We start from the raw sequence: 27,203 nt of genomic DNA, 5'->3' as shown, positions 1-27,203 counted from the left end.
ATCATGAAAAATAATATAGTGATCTATGTTAGCAAGTTTATTAAAAATTGTCTGTGTGAAGGTTCAGAATGCAAATGTGAAGCTTAGTTTTGCGGTTGACTACCTAACTGAGGATATATTATAATATGTTGATCTTTGAATTTGTCAAAATATATGATGCAAATTCCACCCAGAGACCTTAATAAAATGCTTCTAATTTCAGCAGCAACATTGCTTCCTGGGAATATTTAAGTAGATGCAGTTGTGGAGGCCTGTGACCATGATATTTTAGAAATCTGCCTGGAACAACCGGCAATATTTTGTGGCTGCTATGGATATTTAATTTGTGAAATGACCCACAGGTGTGATGACCTAATAACTTAGATTCATATCCAGCTGGCATACATTTTTTTCTGTCCATTTCACCATGCACCTGGAATGGCATCCTCTGATGCAATCCAGTTGCATCATCCCAAATGGCTTTCATTCTAAGAGTTTCTTGACACAGATGTTGCACCAAATATATCAAAGTTAATTTCATCCCTACGGCCTCACTATCTGTGGTCTTGGAGGAAATCATAGCACCTGGGATGAAGGAGGAGAATCTTCAAACATGTTTTCCAATTTATGTTGTCCTCCTAGATTCAAGGCCTCAGATGCAGAGCCCCAGGGAAGAGTTTTACCCATTCTAACTGGAGACGTACAAGAGGTTTCCATGAAAGTTGGGCTACAGTACACAACTCTGTCAATAAAAAGATACATATGCACATATACAAAGATAAATGAACATATATTCTGGAAACTGTAGGACTCATTTCCAGCCAGGATTTCAGCTTGGCAGATGTGTCAGGGATGTGCCTTTTGACTTTCACAATCCTTCTCCAGCTTCCCCTTCTTGTTAGGTCCTCAGTTGGCACTACCTGCTTTTCTACAATGATGCAGAGAGCACACATGGATGGAGATATCATCATTGCTGGGTTTTTCCCTCTATACACATTGGGAACAGGTAGCAGTAATAGTGATGCTTCCGTACATGAAGAGAACAATCTGTGAGTAACTCATCAATTTAATTCGCTTTACTTTTCTGTTCTCAGGTTAGACAAACTATGAGGAAACTCTGTCTTCTCTACTCTGCCACCATTCGTATTGAATCAGAAACAGCTCAGTTACATTATGTTATCTTCCATCTACTGTTGAGTAAATTTCTACCTGCTTGTGTAATCTGGTTTCCTTCCATATAGCTTCTCTTTCCAGGGCTGTAATTGCATTACTTTACTCCAGTATCTTCTGCCCCACAGCAGTAACTGCAGAGGATGAACTGAAGTATCTAGAAACAACCCAAGTCATTATCATAAGTTATGTACTAAAAGGCTGCAGGCACGTTTTCTTCTGCACAGGCCAGTTGTCTCAGAACTTGTCTTTGGTAACATTTATATTTTGAGGACAATGAAAAAAATGTAGACTTCTGGCTCATTCTAGCACTAATTTGTCAAGAAGCTAATATCTAAGGATAAATGTTTGAAGGCAGCTGGGCATGAAAATCTATGAGACATGTATCTCCATTTACTCAGTCAGACTGGAAATGGTGCTGTGGCTGAAATGGCAGAATGCTATCTGAAGCAAAAATGATCAAAGACTGTCTAGTATCTGATTTCAAGCCCTTGGTCTCTCTGTTCTCTCTCTCTCTCTCTCTCTCTCTCTCTCTCTCTCTCTCTCTCTCTCTCTCTCTCTCTGTTATTTTAGACAAATTATGTTTCAAAATATGCACTGCACCATTATTTCATGTCACATATGCTCCATATTAACAAGCATTATCAAAGATCACTTATGGGAGAATTTTATCTGCCAAAGATGAGTTCTACTTTATGTGTGTACATGCATATACTTGGTTATTGATCTCAAGCAGAGTCACTAATGAATGGCTATACATGAAGAGAAAAAAAAATAGAAAGAAAAATGGCTACACAAACCTCCAAGTAACAAAGTAATTGGCTGTTGCATAATAGCTAATTTGATACTTACTTCAGGAGGAAATGTCATTGCCTCTATCATCTGCACTCCATTTCAAGTCCTGGTATAAGAAGTGAAACTGAGATAACTGTCCACAGACAAGAACAGAGATGGCATATAAGATAAATCTTATATATCACTACTAAGTTTGGTTATTTTTTTGTCTTTTGTGTTTGTCTAACTGCCTGGGCACTGTCGCTGAGCTTCTTTGCTCAATCTACTGCTCTAGTCTACATCTGGCACTTTAAGGTTTTTAAATAAAGAGGCTCACAGACATCCATGCCCAAGATGGCTTCAAAACATGACCCTCAGATCTCAACTTCCTAGTTATGTATAACAACAGGCATAAGGCATCTGTGCCTAGCTTAGCTTATTTTTCTTATTCCCCCCTATTTATCCATGTTTAGCTAATTTTCCTTCTCTTTGTTTCCCAAAACACGTTTCAGTACACTTTTTTCTTTGCTAATATAGACACATTAAGTATTATAGTTTCAGCTGATGGATTTCATAACTACCTACAGATATGAAGAGAAGTATAGTCTGCATGATATTGACTACAGATAGCTATATTTATTCATGAAGTCTTTATTGTAGATAAGTTTAACACTACAATTAGCCATCAGGATATGAGAGGTTTGATTCAACTCTACAGATGCGGATGTTACCACAATCTTTCTCAATTTCTGTATAATAGGTTGCTCATGCTTCATATCGGTTTCATATTGTAGTTCCACCCTGCATATCACAAAATTGGACTATAGCACTCACTCTATGTGTAAACAGTTCTATAACTTCTCACATATCCTTTGTTCTCTCCCATATCTATCATTTCTTCTGTTCATTTTTAGCTTCCTGATGTAGTTAGGATTAGAGATATGAGCCACTGGTGCTTGGCTTTTTCGGGAAGTCTGATGCTTATCACGTGAGCCACACCGGATTTCTGTCTTTTTGTTGATTAATGGGACATAAGTTTGTCATGAACTTTTTGCCCCAGTTGGCTTTCATTCAGCATTTGTAGTCAGAGCCTCCTAATGAGCTAGAATTTCAGGAATGAGCAAACAGTACAAGTAATTTTTATTTTCTGAGGTATCTCCAATCTTAAATTTCTATATATCATCACCAACAATGCAATTGGGGAGGTAAAATATCGTGTTTTTGCATGTGTGCAAACTATATTATGATGAGTTTCCATTGTGATATTTCCATACATGAACACAGTACATGTGAAATAAATTTACTTTTGGATTTTCTACTAAAGAAATTCAGTAATGATTTTCAGAAGCTGCCTCTGTGTTCCAGATCATCTGTGTGAAGAATTAGCTGGTTTGTTTTATACAGAGGTAGATCCAGGTACAAATGTACATGATGGACAAATAGGAATTTAAATTATCCACATGAATATAATTGAAAAGTCATCACTGAAATGAGAAGCCTCTAATTCCATGGCATTATGGGAACTGTACTGAGACAGAAATAAGCAATGAAAACACCAGATCATTCTATTTCCATAGAATGCTTTAAGGCACAAATATTCAGCCACTTTCCTTACAAAGTCTTTATTTTACTGTTGATTAATGAACAAGTTTATATATATATATAATAGCTGCTTGTTAACTTCTACTACAGGGGAGCAGCAGGTAATATATTTCTAGCATGCATCTCCAGCTCAAACCTCATCCCTGAGTTATTATATGCTTGATACCATGATTTAAAAATGCATATTCCCTCTGCCCATCTTCCAATTCAACTTAAACTTATCTGGCCGTACATATTCACCTTCATATTTTCCATTCCCTCATTTCCCATGTCCATTTTTCAGTTCCAGTGATACTTCATTTTTTTCTGCATGATGGGTGACTCATTTTATCTTTGATTTTTATTGTTCTGATTTCTCATATGGTTTAACATTTTTCTGTATTGGTTTTCCATTTGTAATTTTTAAATTTTAATGTATCTGCTTATGCGTTGGTTTCTTAACTGGATTTTTTCTACTAGTATTTAAATTTTTGGAACTATTTTACACTATGCTATTAATCACCTGTGAGATGAATAGGTAGAAGTAGTTTCAACCATTCATTTAGATGTCCCACTTTTTGATTTATTATGCTGAAACTTTTCAATTTCATGCTACCACAGCTACTTTTTTCTATTGTTGAGTAGAATTTAAGGACTTGCAAATAAGAAACAGTTTCTGTCACTTAGTCAACTTCAGAGCTAATTGTTGTTATTTTATGACTGGTTTGAGTTCTATTAAAGTTATATTGTATTTTTCTAATACTTGTAAAGTTTCAATCTCTTAATAACTGATCAACTTTTGAGTTATAAAAATACAGATTGAAGAAAAGGGTCAAATTTCAGTGTTTTTCAAATAGATAACCAGTTTCACATTGCCACACCTTTCTTAGGGTCCCATCTCTAGGCCAGGCATTTTTTTTGTCAACTTCTCAAAGAATCGGTTATCTGTAGTTATTTACATCTATTTCTTGGCCTTATATTTCACTGATATACTGTCTGCTTTCAACACAAAAATTTTTCTGCTCCTTGTATAGTTAGTATAAGAGAAAGGTTGGTGTGGTAATACTTCAGTGTTTTTCTTGTGTCTTAAGATAGGTCTAGCTAATGGACAATTTCCTTTTCCATAAAATTTAGTCTTGATTCTGTTTGTGTGAAAGAAGTGATAGGAAATGGGATGGAGACTCTACTGAATCTGTAGATGTTTTCCAGTAATATGATTATTTTCAGCATTATGATTCAGCTCATCCAGAATTCTGGGAGGTACGTGTTGATTTCTTCTGTGATTGCTCATGATTTTTACTTCAGTCTTATCAACCATTTGTTTTTGTACAAGCTGCTTTTGATTCATTGCTCATTGCTACTGTGTTTTTAATTGCAATTTTTCTATTTGATTTCATTCCTTCTACTAATTTGGGGTTGCATTTCTAATTCCTTGAGCTACAGGGTAAGTTGTTCTTCCAGAACATGCTATCTTGATTTAAGCAAGGTTGTTAGATTCTTTCCTTCCTGGGCTTTCTAAAACTATAGATTTATTATAAGCTATTGTAATTTTCATTTGTTCTAAGGATCATTTTACTTCCTGTACTTTGTCTTAAAAACAGTTCACTTTATCAATTTTTTAATTACGTTGAATACTTTATTATTTAAATATTTTATAATTGTCAGAAAATAAATTCCTTCGATAATTCTTGTTTGGGCCTATTTTGCTCGTTAAATTCTAGCATTACTGTAATGTAATCTGCATGTATGCACAATATACTTTAAAAGAAATTAAAATTTGTCAGGTGTTTTGTCTCTTCTGGAGAATGTTTAGTATGTTGATGAATCAAGTATTATTCAATAGAAGTTGGTTGTAATATTATTTTTTATACATTTTCATTGTAAAAATAGTGTACAAAGGGGTTACAGTTATATGAGTAAGGTAATGAGTACATTTTATAGAGCAATGTTACCTCCTCCTTTGTTTTTCCTCTACCGTCCCTTCTCTTCCCGTCTCCCTAACTCTCCCTCCCTCATTCCCACAAGTTGTAAAGTTTGTTTACAATATAGTGTCATGTACATGTCATTGTTACAGTGTGTCAACCTATATCCTATTTAAACATTTTGTTTTTTTCGTTCCCCTTCTTATATCAGAAAAGTGTATACACAAGATGCAGGGAACCGGAATCAAATATGGTGAAAACAGGTTATACTGTTGGGAAGGAACATACTAAAGAAACAAAAATATCACATAGTATATTATAAATATATTTAAAAAAACAATAGCAAGAAAGAAAAAAACTACCCATGTCCCTGTCTCGGGGTTCATTTCACTTAACATCATCTTATATAGTCATATGCACATAGCTTTTGACCTTTTCTGCTTGTCCTAGACATATACTAGTTATTGCAAATAAGGGAAAGCAAGGGACCTATGATTATTAATTCGGGTTTACTTCACTTAATATATTTTTTCCAATTCTTTCCATTTCCTAACAAATGGGGCAATGCCATTCTTATGGAGACATAAAATTCCATCTATCTATCTATCTATCTATCTATCTATCTATCTATCTATCTATCTATCTATCTATCTATATCACATTTTCTCGATCCATTCATCTACTGAGGGGCATTTGGGTTGGTTCCTTATCTTAGCTATGGTAAATAATGCTGCGATAAGCATAGTTGTGCTGGTAGTTTCAGTATGGCCTTGTTTGTGATCATTTGGGAAAATGCCCAAAAGTGGGATTGCTGGGTCATAGGGGAGCTGTATATGGAGTCTTTTGAGGAACCTCCATACGGCTTTCCAGAGTGGTTGAACAAGTTTACATTCTCACAAATAATGCAGTAGGGTTCCCTTTTGGCCACATCCCCTCCAGTATCTGTTGTCATTAGATTTCTAGATTATAGCCATTCTAACTTGGGTGAAGTAGAATTTCAATGTTGTTTTGATTTGCATTTCTTTTATGGCTGGAGAAGTTGAGCATTTCTTCATGTGTCTATTGGCCATTCTTATTTCCTCTTCAGAGAAGTTTCTCTTTAAGTCTTTAGCCCACTTATTTATTAGGAAATTGGTTCTTTGAGGATTTGTTGTGGGGGGATTTCATTTTTTCAGTTCTAAGTATATTGTCCATTGTATGGCTAGTGTGATCTTCTCCCAATCCGTGGACTTGCTATTTACCTTGCTAGCTATGTTCTTTGCCTTGCAGAAGCTCTTAGTTTCAAGTAATCCCATTTGTCCAACCTTTCTTTGATTTATTGTGTTTCTGGGTCTCCATTTAAAAAGTTTCGACCTGGGGCTGGGAAGGTGGCTCAGTGGTAGAGCACTTGCCTTGCATGCTCAAGGCCCTGGGTTCGATTCCTCAGCACCACATAAGCAAAAAGAAAAAGCCGGAAGTGGTGCTGTGGCTCAAGTGATAGAGCGCTAGCCTTGATCTGAAGAGCTGAGGGGCAGCGCCCAGGCCCAGAGTTCAGGCCCCACGACCGGACCCCCCCCCCAAAAAAAAGTTTCGACCTGTGCCAAGGAGCCGTAGAATTTCTCCTATTCTTTCCTGTAATGTTTTCAGGGTGTCTGCTTTGACTCAACAGTCTTTGATCCATTTGGAGTTGATTCTGATCCAGGGTGCTATATAAGGATCTACCTTAGTTTTCTACAGGTGATTGACCAATTTTGTGGTTGTAATATTCTTTTGCAATATGTGTGGCTCATATAATCAAGGATGAAATTTAATTCTCATGTCTTCCTCTTAATTTTGTCTGGAAGATCTCTCCATGCAATTTTCAGTCTGATTCTTTAATTTTGTGGTTAGGTTGTATGAAAACAAACACTTAGAATTGCTATTTCATCTTGTTGATTTGATCCTTTTACCATGACATAAAAATTGTGTCGCTTTTTATATATCATTAACGTCTGTTTGATGTGTTGTGTTATAGATACTTCTGCATTTTAATTTCATTTGTATGGACTGTCTTAGTGTACTTTTTCAATTTTTTGTTATTGTAAAATTGATGTACAGAGCAATTACAGTTACCTAAGTCAGGTACTGAGTATATTAATTTTTGAATGGTGCTGATTCTTCCATCATTTTCTCTCATTTCCCCAATATATATTTAAGTTTCAAACCATTGTATGTAGAGTATCATGCCTGCAATATTTCTCCATTTGTCCCACCATGTCTGTGCTCCCCTGCTTACTCTCACCAAAATAGTCTTACATACAAGAACGAAATAAGAAACAATGACAAAGGAGAAAAAAGAAACAAACTCAAAAGACAAAATAACAAAAATATCATTATTATATCTAGGGAGGTTATTTAATAAACATCATTTTTATGATCACATATACACACATACATATTAAGCATATGTGATGCTTTCCTGAGAATATTCTTATGTGGTCTCATTATGTGAATGTTTATAATCCTGTATAACTTGTCATGTCCAAGTGTACATTTGTATTTTTTACCATCCAGTGTGTTTACTTGCAGATATAATGTTGATATATATTATGGATATATTTTAGTTATAACAATGAGGGAAACCATGCAACCTATGTTTCTTTTGGACTGACTTAATTCATTTAATATTATATTTTCAAGTACTGCCATTTCCTTGTCGAGCTAGCAATATCATTCTTTCACATGGAATTACACAATGACATTTTGCATTTATACACCACACTTTCTTGAACAATTCAACTTCTGAGAGGAATCTGATTTGAATCCATATCTTAGATAATGTGAACATTGCTTTAATAAACTGATTAGACTGAGATCTTCAGTTGCCTTGTTTTTGTTCTATTGGATGAATGCCCAAGAGTGTAATAGCTGGTTCAAAGGGAAGCTCTATGTTAACTTTTTTTCTTATTGTGAAAATACCGTACAAAGGGGATCCAATAACATGGGCAAGGTAATGAGTGCATTTCTTATCAAGCATTGTTGCCTCCTCCTTTGTTTCCCCTTACCATACCTTCCCATCTCCCCACCCACCCTTTCACTCCCTCACACCCATCTCCCCGTGCCAAAGTTGTAAAGCTCATTTTTCAACATATGGTCTTGTATATCTCATTGTTGCAATGGGTCAATATTCCCCTCCACAATTTATACCAACATCAAATACAGTGAAAACAAAGGTTATACCATGGAGGAGGACATACAAAGCCACAAAGAAATATCTTATAAATATGTTACAAATAATAGCAAGAAAGAAAAACCATTTGAGTCCTTATCTTGGGGTTCATTGTGCCTAACATCAACATATCTGACCGTTTCTGCTTGTCTCAGATCTATGCTAGTTATTGCAAATTAGAGAAACCATGGGACCTATGTTTCTTTGGGCTGGCTTACTTAATATAATTTTTTCCAAGTCTTTCCATTTCCTAACAAATGGGGCAATGTCATTCTTTCAGATGGAGGCATAGAATTCCATTATGGATATATACCACATTTTCTTGATCCATTCATCTACTGAGGGGCATCTGGATTGGTTCCATCTCTTAGCAATGGTAAATAATGCGGCAATAAACATAATTGTGCTGGTAGTTTTAGGATGGTCTCGTTTGTGATCATTTGGGTAAATACCCAGAAATGGGATTGCTGGGTCAAAGAAGAGCTCTATGTGGAGTCTTTTGAGGAACCTCCATATTACTTTCCAAAGTGGTTGACCAAGTTTACACTCCCATCATCAATGTGGTAGGGTTCCCTTCTGTCCACATCCCCTCCAGCATCTGTTTTTTATTAGAGTTCTTGATTATAGGCATTCTAACTGGTTGAGGAGGAATTTCAATGTTGATTTGATTTGCATTTCTTTTATGACTAGGGAGGTTGAGCATTTCTTCATGTGTCTATTGGCCATCCTTCTTTTCTCTTGAGAGAAGTTTCTCTGTAAGTCTTTAGCCCACTTATTTATTGGACAGTTGTTTCTTTGAGGATTTCTTGTTGGGGTATTAATTTTTTGAGGTCCAGGTATATTTTATTTTATTTTATTGTCAGTCGTGGGGCTTGATCTCTGGGCTTGGGTGCTGTCCCTCAGCTCTTCAGCTCAAGGCAAGCGATCTACATCATGCGCCACAGCACCCCTTCCGATTTCTAGTGGTTTATTGGAGATACGAATCTCATGGAGCTTCCTACCCGGGCTGGCTTTGAACTGTGATCCTCAGATCTCAGCCTCCAGAATAGCTAGGATTACAGGCGTGAGCTACCAACACCCAGCTTCTAGGTATATGTTAGACATGAGACCCTTGTCCATTGTATGGCTAGTGAAGATCTTGTCCCAATCCATGGGCTTTCTATTGATCTTGATAGCTATGTCTTTTGCCATGCAGAAGCATTTCATTTTCATGCAATCCCATTTGTCCAACCTTTCTTTGATCGGTTGTGTTTATGGGTCTCTATTAAGAAAATTTCGGCCTGTGCCAAGGAGTCCTAGGGTTTCTCCTATTCCATCCTGTAATGTTTACAGAGTGTCTTCTTTGACTCTGAGGTGTTTGATCCATTTGGAGTTAATTCTGGTTAAGGGTGATAGATAAAGCTATAGTTTTTCTTTTCTGCAAGTGATTAACTAATTTTGCCAGCACCATTTACTGAAGAGACTGTCTTTCTTACATTGTATTTTTTAGCTCCTTTATCGAAGATTAGATGGCTATAGGTCTGTGGGTTCATTTCTGGGTTTTCAATACTATTCCATTGGTCCTGAAGTCTGTTCTTGTGCCAGTACCAAGCTGTTTTGATTAATATGGCATTGTAGAACAGTTGAAATTTGGAATTGATATTCCTCCAGCATTGTTCTTATTGTTGAAGATTGTTTTTGCTGTTGGGGGTCTTTTATTGTTCCATATGAATTTTTGGATTGACTCTTCTATATCCTTGAAGAATAAGGTTGGAATATTGATACGTATCGCATTGAATTTATAGATGGCCTTGGGAAGTATCGCCACTTTCATGATGCTGATCCTTCCAATCCAGGAGCATGGAAGGTTTTGCCACTTTCTAAGTCTGTTTTGATTTCTTTTTTCAGGTTTTGAAAGTTTTAATCAGAGAGGTCTTTCTCTTCTTTGGTTAAGTTAATTCCTAGGTATTTTATTTTTTGTGGGGTTATTACAAATGGAGTTGCTTTCCTGATTTCAGCCATGCTTTTCTCATTGGCAGCATATAGAAGAGCCATTGATTTTTGAGAGTTGATTTTATACCCTGCTATTTTGTCAAAGTTTTGAATCAGCTTGAGTAATTTGGGAGTGGAGTCTTTGGGATTCTTTAAATACAAGATCATGTCATCTGCAAAGAGGGAGAGTTTTACTTCATCTTTCCCTATTTGGATCCCTTTAATGTTTGCATCTTGTCTTATTACTGTAGCTAGGCATTCTAATACTAAATTGAAGAGAAGTGGAGAGAGTGGACATCCTTGTCTTGGCTATAGTTTTTCACCATTAAGTATAATGCTTGCTGTAGGTTTGTCATATACAACCTTTATAGTATTGAGGAATGTTCCCTCGATTCTGAATTTTTCCAGAACCTCCATCCTCAAGAGGTGCTGGATCTTGTCAAATGCTTTCTCTGCATCTATTGAGATAACTATGTGGTTCTTATCCTTGCTCCTGTTGATGTGATAAATTATATTAATTGATTTGCGTATATTGAACCAGCTTTGCATCACTGAAATGAATCCTATTTGATCATGATGTATGATTTTTTGGATGAATTTTTTAATTCAATTGACCAAAATTTTGTTGAGAAATTTTGCAACAATGCTCATCAAAGAAATGGGCCTATAGTTCTCTTTCTTTGATGAGTCCCTGTCTGGTTTTGGAATGAGGGTTATGATGGCTTCCTAGAATGAATTCGGTAATGAACTTTCTCTTTCAATTTCATTGAAGAGTTGGAGGAGTATTGGTGTGAGCTCTGCTTTGAAGGCCTTGTAGAATTCCACTGTAAATCCATCTGGTCCTGGGCTTTCTTGGATGCGAGGTCTCTTATTGCTGTTTCTATTTCAGTGCTTGATATGGGCCTGTTAAAATGGTTTAACTCATCTTGATTTAGTTTCGGCAAGTTGATATTTGCTAGGAAAAGATCCATTTCTGCCAAGTTCTCAAACTTATTGGCATAAAGGTTTGAGAAGGATTCCCTTATAACATTCTGAATCTTGGTTCTTTCTGCAGTGATGTTTTCATTCTCATCTCTGAGTTTACTTATTTGGGTGTGTTCTCTTTTTCTGATAAGACTTGGTAAGGGTCTGTCAATTTTGTTAATCTTTTCGAAGAAGCAATTCTTTGTTTTGATTCTTTCTTTGTTTTGGGGGGGGGTACTAATTCGTTTATTTCTGATTTAACTTTAATGGATTGGGGTTTATCTTGCTGCTCTTTTTCAAGGAGGTTCAGATGTCTCATCAAATTTTTGGTTTCAGATCTCTCCAATTTGTTGATGTAGGAACTCAGAGGTATAAACTTGCCTCTGAATACTGCCTTTGCTGTGTCCCAGAGGAGATGGTAATTTGTGTGTTAATTTTTGTTGAATATCATGAACACTTGAATTTCCTTTCTAATCTCTTCCATGACCCACTGGTGATTCAACATTGTGTTGTTCAGCCTCCATGTGTTACCGGACTTTCTTTGGTGGCTTTTGGTGTTGAGTTCTAATTTCATTCCCTTGAGGTCTAAGAGAATGCACGGTATAACTTCAATGTTTCTGAATTTGTACAAGTTTGCTTTGTGACCTAAAATGTGGTCTATTTTGGAAAATGTTCCATGTGCTGCTAAGAAAAACTTGTATTCTGATGCTGCTGGATGATATATTCTTAGATGTCTGTTAAATCTATTTGATTTTTCCAGTTGTTTAGATCTTTGATTTGTCTGTTGAATTTTTGCGAGTTGATCTACGTAGTGGGGATAGTGGTGTGTTAAAATCCCCAACAATTAATGTCTTTGGATCTAAGTGGCATTTGTGGGAAAGAAGTGTTTCTTGGATAAATTTGGGTGCTCTGTTGTTTGGCGAATACTTATTTATCATTGTAATATCCTCCTGAAGGAGAGATCCCCTAATTAGTATGTAGCGATCTTATTTATCTCTTATCACTAATTTTTATTTGCCGTATTTTATCAGATATTAAGATTGGAACTCCCGCCTGTTTATGCGGGCCATTTGCTTGGTAGATTTTGTCCAGCCTTCACATTCAAAATGTGTTTGTTTTTATGGACAAGGAGTGACTCCTGAAGGCAGCAGATAGAAATGTCTTGCTTTTCAATCTAACTAGAAAGTCTATGTTGCTTAATTGGAGAGTTCAGTCCGTTAATGTTGAGAGTTAAGACTGAGAGGTGTTTGGGAGTTCCTGCCATGTTATCCACCATTAGGGGGCTAGGCAACTGGGTCCTTCCTATGGTTCTTGGATTCTCAGTTTGGGTGTGGTTTCTTGGCCTTTATTGTGGTCTTGTTGGTTTTCTATGTGTAGGACATCTTTAAGTATCTTGACATCTTTAAGTATCTTTTGTAGGGCTGGTTTGGTGGAGATATATTGTTTCAATTTTTCTTTGCTATGGAAGGTTTTTATTTGACCTTTGGTTATGAAGTAGATTTTAGCTGGGTTCAGTATTCTTGGTTGATAGTTGTTTGTCTTTAGGGCATGGCATACATCATTCCAGGCTCTTCTTGCTTTAATTGTGTCTGCCTAGAAATCTGAGGTGATTCTAATTGGTTTCCCTTTTTAGGTGATTGATCTTTTCTCTTTGGCAGCATTAATTATCTTTCCTTGGTCCTAATTTATCCTGTACGGATTGTAATGTGACAGTGGGATATCTTTGTTTTGGTCTATTTGTGGTTCTAATAGCTTCTTGTATCTGAATAGGCCTATCTTTTTAGATGTTTGGGAAGTCTCTGCTAGGATCCTGCTAAATAAATTTCCTAGACCATTAACTTCTGTCTCTAGTTGCTCCTCTATACCCATTATCCTCAGAGTAGGCCTTCTGATGGTGTCTTCCAAATGCTGAATAGATCTATCATATTTCTTGGATTTGTCTTGGATAGTTGTATGTTCTTTCTCTATAATATCTAGGTTGTGTTCAATCCCTGAGATTCGATCTTCTGCATGGTCTAACCTACTCTCAAGACTTTATACTTTGTTTTGTTATTTCTTTTCCTTCTAATTGGTCAGCTATAATGGTTTCAAATTCTTTGTTCGAGCTTTGTTTTAGATCTTGTATGACCTTCTTTACTTCTTTAATTTAGTGTTCAGTGTTTATTCTTAAATCACTTAGTTGATTGGTTATGGTTTCCTTGGACTCCCATTGCTTCTGTCGGACCCCATTCAGCACTCCCTTTGTGGTCTCCCTGAATTCTTTAAGCTGTCTGTTTATGGATTCCATGAATGCCTCTATTGATCTTTGTCTATTCTCATCCCTTTCTTGCAATTCCTGTATTACTCTTTGATTAGCTTCTTCACATTCACGCAATCCCTGTAGTATTCTTTGAGTGTTCACAGCCTGCTCACGCCATTCCTGACTTTCTCTTTGTCTGTTCTCAGCCTCCCCATGCAATTCTTGTATTAAGTTTTGACTGTTTTTGATTAATAAGTATTTGTTTAATGAATTTTGGTGCTTCAGTGTTTGGTGCATGGATATTTAAAATTGTTATATGCTCCTGAAGGAGAGTTATAGTTATTAATCTGTAATGCCCTTTTTTGTTTATTCCCAATAATTTTAATATGACATTTATTTCATCTGATATTAGGAATACTACTCCAACCTGTTTACGGGAGCATTTGCTTGAAAGATATTCAAGGCATTCAATTTGAGAATGTTCATTTTTGTTGGCAAGATGTGTGTCTTGTGGATGGCAGATGGATAGGTCTTACTTTTTTATCCAATTCCCAAATCTGTGCCATTTATTTGGATAATTGTCCATTAACATTCAGAGTTGAGACGTTTTTGGTAACTCCTGACATGTTATCCATCTGCTAGGTGGCTGTGCCTTATCGTTTCCTGTTATTTTGATCTGGCTCTCTAATAAAGAGTGTTCTCAACCACTATTGTATGTGGGTTGGTTTTATATACGTAGGACATCTTTAGTTTCTGTGCTTGCTTGATGGAGAAAGTTATTTCAATTATTCTTGTTATGAAGTTTTATATTTCTCCCTCAGTTATGAAGGAGTGTTTTACTGGATACATTATTCTTGGTTGGTAATTGTTTGCATACACCATTTCAAGCTCTCCTTGCTTTCATGGTCGCAGATGAAAAATTTGTATCTATTCTGACAAGTTTTCCTTCATTAGTAATCAATTATTCCTTTCTGATAGCTTCCAGGATCCTTTCCTTGGACTCTATTGAACCTGTGGGAATTACAGTGTTGAGTAGCATATTCTTTTATGATCTGGTCTGTTTGGATTTCTAAGGTTCTAAGGCTTCTTGAACCAGAATGTGTCTATATTTTTCCATGGTCAGGAGTTGTTCTGCTATACTTCTACTAGATATGTTTCCTATCTCTTTAATAGCTGACTTTCCTACTTCCTGAATATGTAATCTTAAAGTGGGCCATTTGATTGATCCCTAAAGCTCTTGCCAGCTCCTTTGCTGTTAATTTCCATGAATTATCTACATCTTCACTCATATCATTTTGCCAAGAGAAGATATATTCCTTGCACCCGTTTTCATCTGTGATATTTGTTTAGCTTTATCTTTGTGGATGCCATGAAATCTTCTACTAATCTACTGAGTCTAATCATGCTCAGCATTTGTCCTGTGTATGTTTTCTTTCTTTTCATAAGCATTTTCATCACCCCGTTTTCAAATCATTTTTAGAACTAACTTCTAGGTCCTTCATTATCTTCACTATAGCCTGGTTACTTTCTGTAAGAATTATGCTTCCTTTGATTGATATTTTTCTTGCATTTCTATAGATTTTTTTCTGTCCATTTTGAATCACTTGCATTTTCATGTGGTCTCCATTATTTCCTTCTTGGAACTGTGTATGTTTATTTCAGTGTATTAATTTCTTTATAATGTTCCCACCCACAGACTTAACTTTGCACACATAGACATGACAAAAGAGAAAGTCAGGTATTTTGATCTTCTTTATTCCTCTATGTTCTTTTCTTTACAATATCTCAATCTAAATATATTAGGAAAAGAGTAATGATTTATTTTAATTTCCCATGGTGGCTTTGGACAATGGATTTCAATGTAAAGTTTCCTCAAAAATTCTTTTCTCATCCTCCATGTTGAAGGTTCCTTTTTCTATAATTAATACCTTGGAGTTGGATGACAGCCTATGGCTTCATTACAAAAATAACAATAAAATTCCTCCACCTGATATTTAAGCTCTTGTTCTGGTTGATATTTCAGGAAGAACTGATGATTTTTGTTGGGTTTGTGAGCAGAATCTTCATTAAATGACACTTTCCTTCTGAAAGATTCTATTAAATTGAAGATTTGTTAGTTCAACCTGCAATATAACCAAATAGCATAACTGAGTGACTGAAACAGATTTTTCACACAGGTGGAGGTAGTCACCCTCCAAGGTGAAGGCAACAGAATATTTTGTGTTTCATCAAAGCCTCCCTAGTTTTTAATGGAATATTTTTTATGGGCTGTATGATTATGGTAGTGGAGGTGAAGCAAGCTCTCAGCTTAACTAAGTTTCTGAATGTCATTCCTGACAAATTCCTTTCATGTCCTTATATAAACTTATATACAAACACAAAATGCTATATTCATATTTCATCCCAATTGGAGAGAAGCAAGTATTGATTACACAAAAGTCATAATTTTGAAATGCTTTTCCTGAATTGGTATGCTCATTATGCAGGTTTTCCTTCAAAAACTACCAGTTTGTTTTGTCCTTGGCTTTTGCTATTGAAGAGATCAACAAAAACCCTAATCTTTTACATAATTTGACTCTGGGATTTAATATCTATGATTTTCTATATGGAACATGGACAGCATTTATAAATCCCTTTACTTGCCTCTTTGGGAACTACAAGATTCCGAACTATAACTGTATGAGAGACAATCAGCCTATAGCAGTACTTACAGGAACTTCAGGAGCAATATCTTCCCAGATTGGGACACTGTTGGGCCTCTACAGGTTTCCACAGGTGAGAGTGGGAGGGTTGGGGAATATTAAGAATGCCTAATTTGGTGCTAAGTCAGGTTTTGGAAGAGAATGATAGGAAGAGCCTTGATTTATGAACCTTGCAATTTTGTCATACCAGAGAGTAAGTATTCAAAGGTAAATATGAACTTTATAGTCTGATTAGTTTGAAAAAAGGCTGAAAAGATACAGCTGAAAAAGTTATTTTGGAGTTTTAAACCTTAACATTGATGTTCTTTAAGAAATCAGAAAATGGAATATGATTTTAAAATGTCATGGCATGCTTGGCTTGATGCTGATGGCTCACATCTCTAATCCTATTGACTCAGGAAACATTTCTAAATCACCAGAGAAAAAGCAGGCAGTAGCATGTGTATCAAGTGGTAGAATGCTACCTTTAAGAAAAAAAAGCCAAGAACTACATAAGATCCTGTTACTGGGCCTTTACTACTACTACTACTACTACTACTACTACTCACACACACACACACACACACACACACACACACACACACACACACACACACACATGCAGGCTCATGTGTAAGATGTATTGAATGAAAAAGTCAGGCTCAGAAAGAGAAAGGAGGTAATGTTCTCCCACATGTGGAAGAGGAAGAAGGAATAGACGAGTGGGAGAAAACAACATAATATACAATGTACATATGTGAAAATGGAACTAAGAAAGTCAGTGAATATGTAGGGTCGATATAGCTTACAGGAGTTGAAGGAAACAGTGACAAGGTTTAAGAGTTTTTGTAAAACAAATTGATATGTTGTAAAATAATTTTAAAAATTAAAAATTTATTTCTTTCAAAAAGTAAATGGAAAACATACCTTCCATCTACTTTACATGGTTATATAACATCATGACTGGGATTATGATGGATGAAAATCTTTTCTTTCATGCTGCATCATATTCTTATTCCCTTTAGCTTACCTCTGGGCCTTTTGATCATGTTCTGAGTGACAATAACATGTTTCCTGGTCTTTATCAGATGGCCCCAAGAGACACATCAATAGCCAGTGCCATGGTCTTATTATTACTTCACTTCAGCTGGAATTGGGTGGGACTGATAACTTTACAAGATGAGAATGGTTTATGGATTCTTCCTGCATTGAAAGAAGAGATGACCAAGAACAGAGTTTGTGTAGCTGTTGAGCTAACATTCCCAAATTATGCCATCTCGAATATTTTCAAAATCATGGCACATTATAACCAGATAAATAAATCTTCAGCAAATGTAGTCATCATATATGCTGATAATGAATTCATGCATTATTTAATGATGTGTATTGAACAAATATTAATAAAAGGAAAAGTTTTTATCATGAACACTCAATGGGATTCAACCCTGAGAAAAAGATATTTCATTCCAGGTTCATTCCATGTACCTCTCATTTTTTCACACCATCGCCCAGATGTTTCTGGATTCACAGATTTTCTCAAATCAGTTAACCCTTCTAAATACCCAAAAGACTTTTTTCTTGCTCGGCTGTGGTTTCTCTCTTTTAATTGCTCAGGTTCTGAGTCTGACATTGTAAAGTGGGAGAACTGTCCTCATGATGCCTCCTTGGACTGGTTGCCTAAACACACATTTGACAAGACAATGTCTAGGGACAGTTACACTATCTACAATGCTGTGTATGCTGTGGCCCAGGCTCTCCATGAGATGCTGCTTCACCAAACAGAAACACAAACAATGAGAAATAGAAAAGTGATGGTGCTTTCCCCTGCACAGGTAAGGTCTTCTTTATTGGATGTCACACACCAAAAGAAAGTTAATTCATAGAGAGATTTCTTACTCTATGAAATTAAATATTTGAGGTATTGTCTGAAAACCCAAGATACTATACTTCTTTAAATATCTGTGAGAATCTCTAGACATGTGTTCATGTGCTCTTCATGAAAAGCAGGCCAGGAACAAGGACAAGATATATTCCATGTTTCTAAAAATTCTTCAGTTACAAATCACCTCAACATGCTAATAGTCAATGTTTTGAAAGCTATAAATAATGTTTTACTCTGCATTTCCTAAGTAATTGCAAATGGTGACCTTCTGCACAGAATTATCTATATTTTTAATAAGTGATTGAGTTTTGTTCTATTTTATGTATTAAAATTTTACCAAGCTCAAAATAAAGGTAATCACAAAATTAGTGGATGTGGAAAACCATAGGTAGGTAGGTGAATGAAAATTGTTCCACTTATGACTATTTACAAGGAATTGGTTTCCTCTTGAAAAGAGGCCTTCTATTTCCTTGCTGAGTGAACAGGATTACCAACACTGTTGAACCTATGGGAATTACAATGTGGAATTGATGATCTGGTCTGTTTGGATTTCTAAGGTTCTAAGGCTTCTTGAACCAGAATGTGTCTATATTTTTCCATGGTCAGGAGTTGTTCTGCTATACTTCTACTAGATATGTTTCCTATCTCTTTAATAGCTGACTTTCCTACTTCCTGAATATGTAATCTTAAAGTGGGCCATTTGATTGATCCCTAAAGCTCTTGCCAGCTCCTTTGCTGTTAATTTCCATGAATTATCTACATCTTCACTCATATCATTTTGCCAAGAGAAGATATATTCCTTGCACCCGTTTTCATCTGTGATATTTGTTTAGCTTTATCTTTGTGGATGCCATGAAATCTTCTACTAATCTACTGAGTCTAATCATGCTCAGCATTTGTCCTGTGTATGTTTTCTTTCTTTTCATAAGCATTTTCATCACCCCGTTTTCAAATCATTTTTAGAACTAACTTCTAGGTCCTTCATTATCTTCACTATAGCCTGGTTACTTTCTGTAAGAATTATGCTTCCTTTGATTGATATTTTTCTTGCATTTCTATAGATTTTTTTCTGTCCATTTTGAATCACTTGCATTTTCATGTGCTCTCTATTATTTCCTTCTTGGAACTGTGTATGTTTATTTCAGTATATTAATTTCTTTATAATGTTCCCACCCACAGACTTAACGTTGCACACGTAGATATGACAAAAGAGAAAGTCAGGTATTTTGATCTTTATTCCTCTATGTGCTTTTCTTTACAGTATCTCAATCTAAATATATTAGGAAGAGAGTAATGATTATTTTAATTTCCCATGGTGGCTTTGTACAATATATTTCAATGTAAAGTTTCCTCAAAAATTCTTTTCTCATCCTCCATGTTGAAGGATCCTTTCTCTATAATTAATATCTTGGAGTTGGATGACAACCTATGACTTCATTACATAAATAACAATAAAATTCCCTCAGAAAGACTATTTTTATTCTTTGATAGATTTTCTTCTGTGTAACTTCGTTACATATCTTTAATATTCTTAAATTCTGAATCAGAAATTAAGGGAGACAGAAAATTATCTTACTTCACATTTTCCATCTTAACTCTGGGGTGTACTTCACCGTAATATGATGTTTCCCTTTTAGCTACATTCTTTTCTGAAGAATATCCAGTTTCACAATCCTGCTGGAGATCAAGTGATTCTTCATGAGAAAAAGAAATTGGTGGCAGAGTATGATATTGTGAACATTTGGAATTTTCCAGAAGGTCTTCATTTTGAGATGAAAGTAGGAAAGTTTTCCCCATATACTCCGCATGGTCATCAACTGACTTTATCTGAAGATCTGGTAGAGTGGACAATAGGAACTACAAAGGTTGTTTGGATTCAACTGTAATGACTTTAATGATATATAAGTAAACAAATTTTATCCTTAAAATTTATACCTGGTTGAATGCCAGTATCTTGCACCTATAATACAGTTACATAGCTGGCTGAATATAATTTTTACAAAGCTGTGCTAAAAAGCAAGGCTTTGACACTCACCTTTAATTAACCATCATTAAAGCTGGAAGTGTAGCAGTATATTACCCATCAGTGCTAGTAGTAAGCAACATAGCTCAGATACACAGCATAGGCTCTCATTTCAAGACAATTCTGCCCCCCAACACACACACAATTTATACCCTATATGCTTACTAAAATCCTAGTATTGTATATTTAAAATATTTCCACATAAGAAATTGTATTGGCCAACATAAGAAATTGTATTGGATATGAAAAGAACAGCATAATTTAACAGGGCTGGGATATGGGTGTTTATGCTTCTAATCCTGTCTACTCAGGTGTCTGACAGCCTCAGATCTAAGACTACTAAAGGTTTGTTTAAAGCTCAACTGTGCACAAAAATCTATGCGAATCTCATCTCAATTAACCACAAAAAAGCTCAAGTGGAAATTTGGCTCAAGTAGTAAAATGCTAATTTGAGCACAAAAAGCTCAAGATCAGTGCCCAGAGTATGAGTTCAAGACCCAGGATTAGCTCCTATAAATAAGTTAACAGTGCATTTCTAAAAGTTTGCTGAGAATGTTATTATAAATTCTGAATTGCATTTTTCGTGGCAAGTTTCTATGCTGCGACAAAGTATTAGAGCAATCACTTTATGTGTTTTACAAGTTTATTTCGCTCCCTCTTGTGGAAATTCTATTCAATGGTTACTTGCCTGCTGCTTAGGCACCTTTGCTGAGAGGAATCAGTGAAAGAGCCCAAGCAAAACCAAGATTCCCATCACATGGACACTGTATAAATAAGAAGATAGGATGGGTGTGGTGTTCAAATAACAGGGAGGCCTGTGCGTTATTTTACAACATACTTTTCAAGCTTCAAAGAGGATACTTTCTCCTTACTCTTCATAGGTCACAAATGAGTAGTAAACAAATAATGACATGAATTCAAGGAAAGTCCATAGGGCTGGCCATTAGGACTTACTTTCTCACCATTAATTGCCAACTTTTAAAGTTCTCACACTTCTTAAGAATTCAATAGTCTTGGTAGAGATCAAGGTTATAGGACATAAGCCACTTGTGGTATGATGTGGAATCTATACTGACACTGAATTAACTGACCAGATTCATGTGCATAAAATACTATGCTTAATAATTTTATGGTTTAAAATAATGGAAATATTGGAGTGTCAGGTAAAAGTCTGAACAGTTACTGAAACAGATCTGATTTTCCTCAGCCTCCTCACTCTGTCTGCAGTGAAAGTTGTGGTCCAGGATTCAGGAAATCCCCTCAAGAGGAAAAGGCTGCCTGTTGCTATGATTGTATCCCTTGCTCAGAGAACGAGATGGCTAATGGAACAGGCAAGTTCATGACTTGGGGAGAAATTTATATTCTCTCCTAGTGTCCCCAAATCCATGCAATGAAAAAGTTGTGTAGTAGGATAGCAACATCGAAGAGTTCCTTCCTTCACTTTAGTAGTTTAATTGTGAACTTAGAGGATGCTGTTTTTTGGAGAAAAAAAACAATTCACGGGCTCTGAATTTTGTGTAGGATTAATTTTTTACACTCTCTTGTATGTATGTTTATTCAACTAATCACTAATGTAAGTTTAACATCCATCATATTAAGTGCAAAGTTTTTAAAAAGATGAGATCTCCATTTTACTCAAAATTAACGTTAAAATACAAAGAAAACAGAGACCTTGCTCATCTTTATTTCCCGGTGCCCAGGACATTCTTTCAACAGAGAATTTGCTGTGGATTGAGTAAGATGCAGGAACAAGGTTTGTGAACAGAATGACTTTACAACAGCAATTTGATTTTATGTTGCCCAATTCATGACAGGCAAATTGGAGAGACAAATATAACAACTGCAAGAAATAGCTTCAGTGCTCCTATTTATATTGTTCAGAGACATACAGGGAAGTACAAGCCCTATGATGCACGCTTTTAGATGAGGGGTTTGAAAAGTGCACACATGGCTGAGAAAAGTTATGGCAACATGAGGAAGTCTGGAAATATTTTTGATGGGATGTTAGAAATGGCAAGAAATTATGTGTGTGATAGACACTTTGGGCATAAAAACTTTCTGTTGGTGTGGATTAGGGGTAGAGTGCTTTCCCAGCATGCATGAAGTCCCAGGTTCAATGCCTCAGTACCACATAAACAGAAAAAACCAGAAGTGGTGCTGTGGCTCAAGTAATAGAGTGCTAGTCTTGAGTGAAAGAAGATCAGGGACAGCATCCGTGGCCAGAATTCAAGCCTTATGATCCACAAAAAAAGCAAATATTCCCAACTATTACCAATATGTTCAGTATCTATTTTTTAACCAGTCCTGGGGCTTGAATTCAGAGCTTGGGGACTGTTCCTAAGTTACCCTCACTCAAGGCTAGTGCTCTACCACTTGAGCTACAGTGCCATTTCTGATTTTCTGGTGGTTAATATGAGATAAAAGCCTCATGGACTTTCCTACATAGGCTGGCTTTGAACCATGATCCTCAGATCTCAGCGTCTTGAGTGACTACTACTACACATGTAAGCCACTGGCACCTGACTAATATTTGCTTATATCCAGTAAGTATTGACAAGTTAATATTATCTCTATGCAGGGATTTTCTAATATCCTTTTAAGTATTGAAAAGGGACAGATGCTTATGATGATTATTTGATTTCCTCACCAGATATGGAACAATGTGTGAAATGCCCTGGTTATCAATATGCCAACACAGAGAGAAACCAGTGTCTTCAAAGAGCTGCAAGTTTCCTGGCTTATGGAGAGCCCTTAGGGATGGCCTTGGCCTGCATGGCTCTTTGTTTATCTACACTCACAGCATTTGTTCTTGGAGTCTTTGTGAAACATCGGAACACCCCCATTGTCAAGGCTAATAACCAGGCTCTCAGCTACATCCTGCTCATCTCCCTCATTTTCTGTTTTCTCTGTTCTTTGTTCTTTATCGGCTGCCCCAACACAGTCACCTGCATTCTACAGCAAACCATATTTGGAGTTGCATTCACGGTAGCTGTTTCTGCTGCCTTGGCCAAAACTGTAACTGTGGTTCTAGCTTTCAAGGTCACATCTCCAGGGAGAAGGTTGAGGTGGTTGCTGCTATCAGGGGCTCCTAACTTCATCATTCCCATCTGCACTTTGATCCAGGTGACTTTCTGTGTACTCTGACTGGGGACTTCACCTCCATTCATTGATACAGATGCCCACTCTGAACATGGCCATGTCATCATTGTGTGTAACAAGGGCTCCCTTACTGCTTTCTATTCTGTCTTGGGATACTTGGTTCTCCTGGCCCTAGCCAGCTTCATTGTGGCTTTCCTGGCCAGGAACCTGCCTGACTCCTTCAATGAAGCAAAGTTCCTAACCTTCAGCATGCTGGTGTTCTGCAGTGTCTGGCTCACTTTTGTGCCTGTCTACCATAGTGCCAAGGGGAAAGTCATGGCAGCTACAGAGGTCTTTTCCATATTGGCTTCCAGTGCAGGGCTCCTGGGCTGCATCTTTGTCCCCAAGTGCTACATCATCTTGTTAAGGCCAGAAAGAAATTTTCTGCATGGCTTCCGGGATATAACACACCATGAGAAATAAGCCCTCAAGATAAAACTTACATGTATGATCAAATATGTAGAAGGCTAATAGTAAATTCTGCATTACATTTTTCCATCTGATATTAGTTTATATTGCTGAAATCAATTCGATGAATAAGTGATTCATTCGTTTCTCTAGTAGTGGTAAAGCCACAAATTGTAGCCAGAGCCAGTAATTTTGAATTTCATTCTATAGATTTTTTGTTCTTAACATGTACTCTGCACTTGTCCAATTATCATCATTAGTATATTTACACTGTTTCTAGTATTCTAATTGGATTTTTAATCATTTGCTTAATTTTTTTTGTTGCCAGTCCTGGGTCTTGATCTTAAATCCTGGGTACTGTCCCTGAGTTTGTTTATTTATTTGTTTGTTTGTTTAAGGCTGGTGCTTTATATTTGAGCCACAGCTTCACTTTTAGCTATGTAATCGTTAACTAGAAATATTATTCTCTTGACCATCCTGCCCAAGTTAACTTTAAACCATTATAAACAAATCTTAGCATCCTGTGCAGCTGAGTTAATGGATATTTTTCCAAAAGTTAAAGTAAATTATCTTCCTACTTTTTCATCATCATTATTCTTAATCACAACTCATTATAATTGTCCAAAAAGTTCCATATTTTAATATACTCAATAGAGTTTATTTTGCTTCATAGTTGTGTATTTCCATTCACACATCTGCCTTTTTCTATATTCCTTAATCTATTTTGTTGTATCAGTCTCCCACATCCTCTCTTATTTCATTCACTTTTGCTTTCATTTTATTCTCTTTCTTCTTCCATCTCCCTCTCTCCTTAGCCTATATTGTTTTAGAATTTCAAGAATGCCTTTATATGCTACAAAAATACAATTCATTTGTATATCATAATGTATTGTCTTTATGAAGTAATAGCTGAGGAACTTAGAGACTCATAAAAGGTCCATTATCCATGGCTGGATATACTTTTCAAGTTATTTTTGTTTAATCACTTAAAATATTATTTAAATTCTATCTCTATATACATTTTTCTTCTTATATTATCAATTGATGCTGTATCTGTTGGTACCAAGTAAATGTTACCTTTGCAATATTTCAGTTTTATGAGAAATGTATTATTCGTTATGAAACAGACAGATATTGGTTTCTCTACTAAGTTTAAAGTAACACATGACTATGACATACTGTAACATGTTATGTCTTTCTGTTCACTCCTTTGGTTTATTGATTTTTACTACTATTAGGTAGTTCTACAAAAGCCATCACTTCAACATATCAATTTATGGGTACACTGACATATGATCTACTGCAAGAGTGATTATATGTTAAAAATGGACTTATATTGCTTTGATTTTAAATTGGAATTATTGACCAAATAAAAAAGCTGCATTGTGTTTATATTCCTTGCAAAAGGAATACTACTTAGCAAATATTACTGCTATTGGTTAGTAAAACACTGATTACCCACTTAGTAGGAAGCAGTTCACACTTATCACATCTTTCTTGTATGTGCTTATTTACTTTTATTTGTATCTCTTATTCTTTTTGCTGCATTTTTATCATATCTTAAGAGGTACATAATGATCTATTATGCAGAAGTGAGAATGCATTTTGACCAAGAGGAAGGAAAGCAATTTATCAAGTTTGAGAAAGAATAAAGAGATAAGGGATGATTCTTAAGACATCCTGTCAATATTCAGCATATGTTATAGTAAATTGCATAGCTCAACCTCTGGTGTGACATTGGTGATAATAAGGCAAAGAAAAGATGATATTCAAAGGATTAATAACCACTTAAATGAGGAGTCATGAGCTGAGCAGGGCACTTCAACTGGTAGTAATATCCTAGAGTAAATATACACATACAATATTTTATGTATATATGTAGTGAGTATTTACTAATGGAGGCAGAAGTGTCGGTTGTCTTAGTTCTCTCACACCTCCACAGGATATCTTCATTTGAGGCACAAAACAGCATAAAACTCTATCATCCTGGAAAAATGCTGCTATATACTTTTACTTTATAGTTCCTCCTGGAAGGATAAAGAAGACCATGCACTCTTTTACACGCACACACATACACACACACACACACACACACACACACACACACACACACAAATAAAGATGAACAACTCTGAAAGATGCAAGGAATTATTATAAAATCCAAACCATAGCATCCATACTGGTGATAGAAACAAGAATCAATCAGAAACTGGTGGCTCACTGTAATCCAAGCTATACAGTATGCTGAGATATGAGAATGGTAGTTTAAATCCATCCCTGGCAGGAAATCCATGAGACAATAATCTCCAATTAATGATCATAGAACCAGAAGAGGAATTGTTGGTCAATTTGTTTGAGTGTCAGCCTTGAGCAAAAAAGGGCTCATGGACAGTACTTCTGCCATGAATTTAAGATCTACAACCCTATCCCCCCCCAAAGAAAACAACTCATATAAACGCTAAGTTCTTTCATATAAAATCTCTAAAAACAAAGACAAAAAAATCAAATGTATTTTGGAGATATGCTGAAGGAAGAAAGAAACCAAATTTGAAAACAGTTCAGGAAGCTTTTTGATACTTTAAAAAAAACTCTAAAACCTACAAGAAGCATACCGAGCATAGTGATGCTGGAAGATGCCCTGACTATGGGCTGCAGAACTCCAGATAAGGTTGTTTATAGATCATTAAGCTACTTGCGTGTTACTAAGCTCTTGTCAAAGAAAAACCTCCGAAGAATCACTGCATAATGGTAGCTCTCTATGCAAATATCTGTCATCACATTGGTTGCTACTTGATCAGTTCTTCAAGGGAAAACAAGTCAAAGTATTCCTATCAGATCAGGAAGAGCTATAACATACATGAGAATGAGGTTTCCAGAAAAATTAAGCAAGGCACATAGTTTTTGAGAGAATTTTCACCTTTCTTTTAAAACTGCTGTTCAAATGAACTATACACCACATACAGCTATATTTCCTATAGTATAGTTGTTAGAAGTGAAGGGAAACATTCTGTATTAGCCCTCTATTTTTTAAGAAAGACCATGGACTGAAGAAAACATTTTAGTTGTGTTACCCAAATTTGAAGATGGTAAAAGCATAATAAAAAGGCTGTAGACAACCAAACAATAAAATGAAGCCATGTTATAATATATTAATGCCACAGAAACTACCTCATAAGGACTGAAATAAAGTAAAAAGTACCCAAGTAAGTTACCCCTCCTACTAATCATCTGGAAGTATATACTACATTCTGACATAATTCCATTGGAGTACCTTGACACACACAC

General features: G+C 36.0%; 1 protein-coding gene across 1 annotated transcript; it reads left to right on the top strand.

Moving 5' to 3' along the window:
* Window positions 1–930: 930 nt before the first annotated feature.
* Window positions 931–23,933, top strand: LOC122122912 (vomeronasal type-2 receptor 116-like). Its single transcript, XM_042697348.1, has 7 exons — window positions 931–1,028; window positions 16,273–16,561; window positions 17,493–18,299; window positions 19,987–20,127; window positions 21,580–21,703; window positions 23,023–23,495; window positions 23,592–23,933. Exons 1-7 carry the CDS (start codon window positions 931–933, stop codon window positions 23,931–23,933), a joined length of 2,274 nt encoding a protein of 757 aa, XP_042553282.1.
* Window positions 23,934–27,203: the final 3,270 nt, after the last annotated feature.

Source organism: Dipodomys spectabilis, unplaced genomic scaffold (assembly GCF_019054845.1).
Source record: "Dipodomys spectabilis isolate Male_0828 unplaced genomic scaffold, ASM1905484v1 ptg000216l, whole genome shotgun sequence".
NCBI classification, from domain to species: Eukaryota; Metazoa; Chordata; class Mammalia; order Rodentia; family Heteromyidae; genus Dipodomys; species Dipodomys spectabilis.
The sequence above is the reverse complement of the archived record's forward strand: the minus strand, read 5'-3'. Positions and strand labels throughout refer to the sequence as shown.

Excerpts from the sequence above, each read along its gene's own strand:
- LOC122122912 (XM_042697348.1), top strand. The coding sequence starts at position 931 with ATGGATGGAGATATCATCATTGCTGGGTTTTTCCCTCTATACACATTG. Across the intron at positions 16,562-17,492 it reads GCCTCTACAGGTTTCCACAG|CTTACCTCTGGGCCTTTTGA; the intron begins GTGAGAGTGGGA and ends TATTCCCTTTAG. Across the intron at positions 18,300-19,986 it reads TGGTGCTTTCCCCTGCACAG|CTACATTCTTTTCTGAAGAA; the intron begins GTAAGGTCTTCT and ends TTTCCCTTTTAG.